Consider the following 5,000-nt stretch of genomic DNA (forward strand, 5'->3'; position numbering starts at 1 on the left):
TTCAACATGCACTTTTTATTTTTTTTCCCTTTTCTGTAACATAAAGTGACACAAAGGCTTAATTATATCGAGCCAGTTTTCAGATCCTACGGAGCTTGATCTTGATGCACTAGACCGGGGACTATTAACCACTTCCCCAGAAAACCTTTCGCAGGAAATAGCAGATCGACAATTTCCGCTCTGCTACAAGCCGGTCGATCAGCTATTTTCAGCGGAAGCTTTCCCCACAATAACAGAAAACAGAAAAGACCCTAGCATAGAGCCCTAAGGGACTACCGCAACCATATAGGGTTTAAGTGGTTAAAGGACTCAAGGTCACTGAAGGGGTCAAACAGTAACTAATGCCTCATTTTATACTTTGCTGTAAGACTGTGTCGCCTGCCCAAAAAGCAAAACAACTAAAATGAAAACGTGTTGTTTTCGGTGAGCAACGCGATCGTACGACAACGTATAAATAAGGCTTTAAGCCTACAGACGAGCTGTGATTCATATCAGTTTGGTTCCTGAGTAATAAAGCCAGACTCACACTTCGTTGCACAACGGCGTCAAGTGATGGAAAAACAAAACAAAAAAAACAACAACCCACAAGCTCACAATGTGTGGCGGATGCAACACACTGTGAGTCTGTATAGGTCCTCCGAGTGTGAGGATGCGTCGTGCGACGGAACATAAATTAGGCGTAATGGGGTTTTTCTATTATGTCCTCCTATTGCAGACTGTGTGAAACATGGAGTGTCTAGCTTGATAAGGCACTGACACAGTTAAGCCGCTCGGCCAACAGAACACCAAGAAAAAGTAGTTTTCTCCCAACATTGACATACTGTACATTAACGTGTACATTTACTGTACACAGCCATATTACAGGGACATTCATTCTAAATGATTAAAGGTTCAAAGTCAGAAATGAATAGGACTCAAATTCCCTAAGTAATAGCCCATGCAGGGAATACAAATTTGGTCCATTTGTTTTTCTTTTTTAGTAGCCCAAAATGATTGTAAAAGATGTGTGGAAATGCAAGGGGGAATGGGAATGCACCAGTATTCAACACATGGACTCCAACAACTGTGCAAATATTTTCACAATATAAAAAAGTATGGGGTTGAAATAAAAGTGCATGGTAGCTAAATGAGTTTCAAAGAAAAGTCATAGATAAATCAAGGCTTGGAGGGCAAAATAAATATCTTGAGGCAAGAACACAACTCCAACACACCAGGTCTCACAATATGAGGATGAATTCTTGATGTCTGCTGTCAGATGGTTAACCAGTGCTTCAGCTGGAAGACAAACGAACATGGAATATTAGGTCTGTCTTATATCTGTCTGTCTTATATCTAGTTGATTTTAATCAGTCAGACATGTGTGTCAAATACATTTTCAAGGCACAAACAACTGAAGATGCTCAAGACTTAACATATTAGCGTTTCAAGTAGAGAAGAAGGGCTTACTGTGAACTGCCGGATGGTCTTGCCCTCTGCCACCAAATGGTGTTCATGTTCAGGTGTGATGCAATAGGCTAACCTCTGCAACAACAACAACAACAGAACAGAACAGAACATCACATGGCATCATTCCCCAGCTCTTCTCTTCTGACACAGATCATAATCTTCAGGTTTTAAATAAACTACACAAGCTCTTTAAATCTCTCTGTCACAGTCCATGTACCTCCAAAAACCATTAAATATTTATCTGGATGTTTTGATGCTCGGCTGAACGTGTGGCATCCAACTGTGTATAAGCGGCTGATGGCTGTCAGAGATTAAGCCCATTCTGACTGCCGGCCGAACTTCACTTGGTGCCACCCACAACTGTTGTGGTCACTTAATGGAGTTGCTGTGCGTGTGTGGACGTTTAACAACATAATGGGTTTTACGTACATACTATTTTAAGAATGCACTTTTACTTAAATAGCTCTATTTTCTGATAGCAATCATTGCTATACAATGTTTGTTCAGTAACATGGGTCTCCCTCGGCTCTCTACTGTAGCTCAGAAAATACATTTTAAGGTCATGATACCAATTTGATCCATTCAGGAGAGAGAAGTGGAGAACAGGATACAGGATAAAGCAGTAGAATTGGAAGGTACTAGACTATATGAGACATGAGCAGACACAATTGGAAGTGGAAGATTATAAAATTGAAGCTGACCACAACGAAAAAAGTTTGGGTCTGTTTCCTGTTAGACGAAGTTCAGGGTTTACGGTGTAGATCGCATATATATTTCGGCGCAGTAACTAATAAATGGCCTGTGAGAGCCTTAAATGCTGCACCATGGGAAGTGCCAGCAGGTTGAGGGGAAACGGCAGCATACGGTCAGCTCTGCTTTGAAGCCATCATTTTGCATCTGTTCTTAGCAGCGCCAGAAAATAAAGAATTGAGACCCACTATAGATAACACCATTGTAACCATTGTATGGCCTGACGTACTGTACCATGGGGTAATATGGTTTGTATACCGTATGTCCTGCAAACACAACAAAGGGTGAAAGAATCTGACCACATTAATTACAAAGTAAAGAATACCATTGTTTAAAGGAGGAAGGCAAAGTTATTGTAGGAGCCGAAGATTTATTTTTATTATGCCATTCTATGTGATCATTATAATATATAAATGGCTCTAGTACTTGCCAGGCTATGCATTATTTGGACACATATTCTCTGAGTTATGCTGCACTGCGTATGGTATGATACAGTTTTTATTTTGTTTTTGTTTCAGTAGTGTTCATTAAACAAACAATTGTAAGTTGTAACTGAACATGTTTGGATTGTGAACAAATTTAATTAAACAATTTACACTTTAGGCATTTTATCAGGCGCTCTCTTTTAAAATTTATATCCCCTGAAATTTTTAATCCGTTTTTTTTCACCCAGTGTCAATTGACTAATGTAATCATGGGCACTAGCCGCGCTACACTTCCTCTGCCAACCTGATTAGAGCGAGCCTGGCCTCATGTTTCCTTCAATGCATTATGTCCAAGCCGCCTATTTTCACCTGACAGGGGAGTTTCCCCGGTTGAACGTAGCGTGTGAAAGTAACACGTTATTCCAACGAGTTCCTTAATTTCCCCTCCATCAGGCGCACCGGCTGGCCAGGGGGTAGCAATTAAGAGACCATGATTAGGCTACTGCATGTTTTTGGTGAGGGTACCCGCCTACCCGGGGAGAACATGCAAACTCACCAACCCCCCCTAGAGTATGGGCTCTGATGACGCAGAGGAAAGAACACACCCACACCGTCCCCAGCGGGAATCAAACCCAGAACCTTCTAGCTGGGAGGTGACTAGTACCGACTGCACCTCCGTGCCAGAGTAAATAATCCAGAGTGAGGACAACACAAGGTAAAACATCAAATGCATATAGTCATCTAGGATCATAAGTAAACTAAGAACCTATCATCATTTTAACAGTAGTCTTTTTTTTAATCTTTTCTGGGGGAGGGGGGGGGGGGGGGGGGGGGGTGAAGAAAAAAGAAAACATGCTTGGGTGATACTAACCTGTTTAAAATTTCCGGGCATGGAGAGGAACTTGTAGATAGCATAGCCGGGGACAAACATCATAGATGACATGGCTACACCCCAGCCAACTATGTTGGCCCATCGCGGAAACTTGTACTCATCATAAGTCAGGTCTGTAGATTTCACTACACTTGCTATCACCACAAACTGGAAGAGAGAAGAGAGGAAGATCACCTAGGTTCACATCGAAATATCAAGTACATTTTAAGCAAACTTAAATAAATAAATGTAAAAAATGCAAGACAGACAGAAAAGACAGATGTTGCGCTCTCATTAGGAGGCAGATGTAAGTGCCATCCAACCCGTTTCTCTAATTTCTTTGAAAGTGTCCATGTCTCGAGTCGGAGCCATAGAGTAGGATCGGCTCAACGGTCGTCCTAAATAAAATTACTTAGTTTGAACATCTTACTAAGCTGGAATGACCAGATCTTATGCATGTCATTGCAGGCTGACCAGGCCATACACTTCCTAGTTTGAAAGTCCTTTTGGGAAGAAGATATATATGAACCCAAATACTTGTATAGTCAATACTAGTCATCAACCTGTTTCAGAGGAGTGTTGTTAAGTCTTTTTATAATGTGGTTATAGTTGGATTTGCATATATTTACGTATTCAGTTTTCGTCTCGTTGAGATAAAGACCAAGACAGTTGGAGGCCTGCTCAAGAGACTGAAGGAGAGCCTGAGCGTACTCCAAGGATTGACTGATAAGTGCGATGTCATCAGCTAAAGGGCAGTCCATACTGGCTCCGACCATCAAACTTTTCGTCGGAAAGCTCCGGTACAACTACAACATGACGTCAACCGCAACTTCTGAAACGCATTCCTCCAAATTTTTGTTCTGAAAGCTGCACTCCCAGATGTTGTGACTCGCCGAACTCTACTTCGGCAGTATGGACTGCCCTTTAGTCAGCGTTGGTTAGGTATTTAGCAGGATGACGAGAGCTTCTCCACTCTTTTACGCTCTTAGTAAACAATGACACTGAATGACAGTGGAAACAACAGGACCAGAGCCAGACTCAGACCAGACCAAATGTCCCTTTCATCATAAATGCTTCTCTGTCCAACTTCTTAGGTAATTCATCTGAAAAACATTATTAATGAAACTGAATTGAGTTGAGATGAGCTGAACACTCTTTTGGCAGGGGGCACAGTTACTCTCTGGGGTCCGCACATACTGTAATAACTATGTTTTCCCCTCTTATTAACCCCAGTCACCCGTTGCAGACGGAGTCCACGACTGAACTCTGTCCACCTCAGTCCCCTGAGAGCAGGACGAACGGGAAACGTCATTAGCTGTTATGTATCATAGAGAGGTCAGGGTCTCTCTCTTTGCTCCCCAACTGAATACCAAAGGCCACAGTGTTGTCCATACAAAATGTCAACCTTGATAAGGCCAAAGTGTTAGTGTAGCGCCGTCCTGCCCTTGTACTACTTCACTTGGCTTGGTTACTGCATACTGCGCTAATGAGGGTGGAATCTTTCTCAT

The 5,000-nt window shown here is 42.1% G+C and overlaps 1 protein-coding gene across 1 annotated transcript in view; it reads right to left on the bottom strand.

The window, feature by feature from the left end:
- The window catches only part of slc6a2 (solute carrier family 6 member 2), a 50,374-nt gene that overhangs the window by 1,964 nt on the left and 43,410 nt on the right, over nucleotides 1–5,000 (bottom strand). The window contains exons 13-15 of the mRNA XM_080757190.1: nucleotides 3,493–3,660; nucleotides 1,447–1,521; nucleotides 1–1,275 (exon numbers count right to left, since the gene is read on the bottom strand). The exon at nucleotides 1–1,275 is cut by the window's left edge and continues 1,964 nt beyond it. Coding sequence (XP_080613316.1) covers nucleotides 1,252–1,275; nucleotides 1,447–1,521; nucleotides 3,493–3,660 — 267 coding nt within the window. The 3' untranslated portion in view covers nucleotides 1–1,251. The remainder of the gene's footprint in view (nucleotides 1,276–1,446; nucleotides 1,522–3,492; nucleotides 3,661–5,000) is intronic.

The sequence above is a fragment of the Protomyctophum bolini genome (assembly GCF_963924005.1).
Source record: "Protomyctophum bolini genome assembly, chromosome: 1".
NCBI classification, from domain to species: domain Eukaryota; kingdom Metazoa; phylum Chordata; class Actinopteri; order Myctophiformes; family Myctophidae; genus Protomyctophum; species Protomyctophum bolini.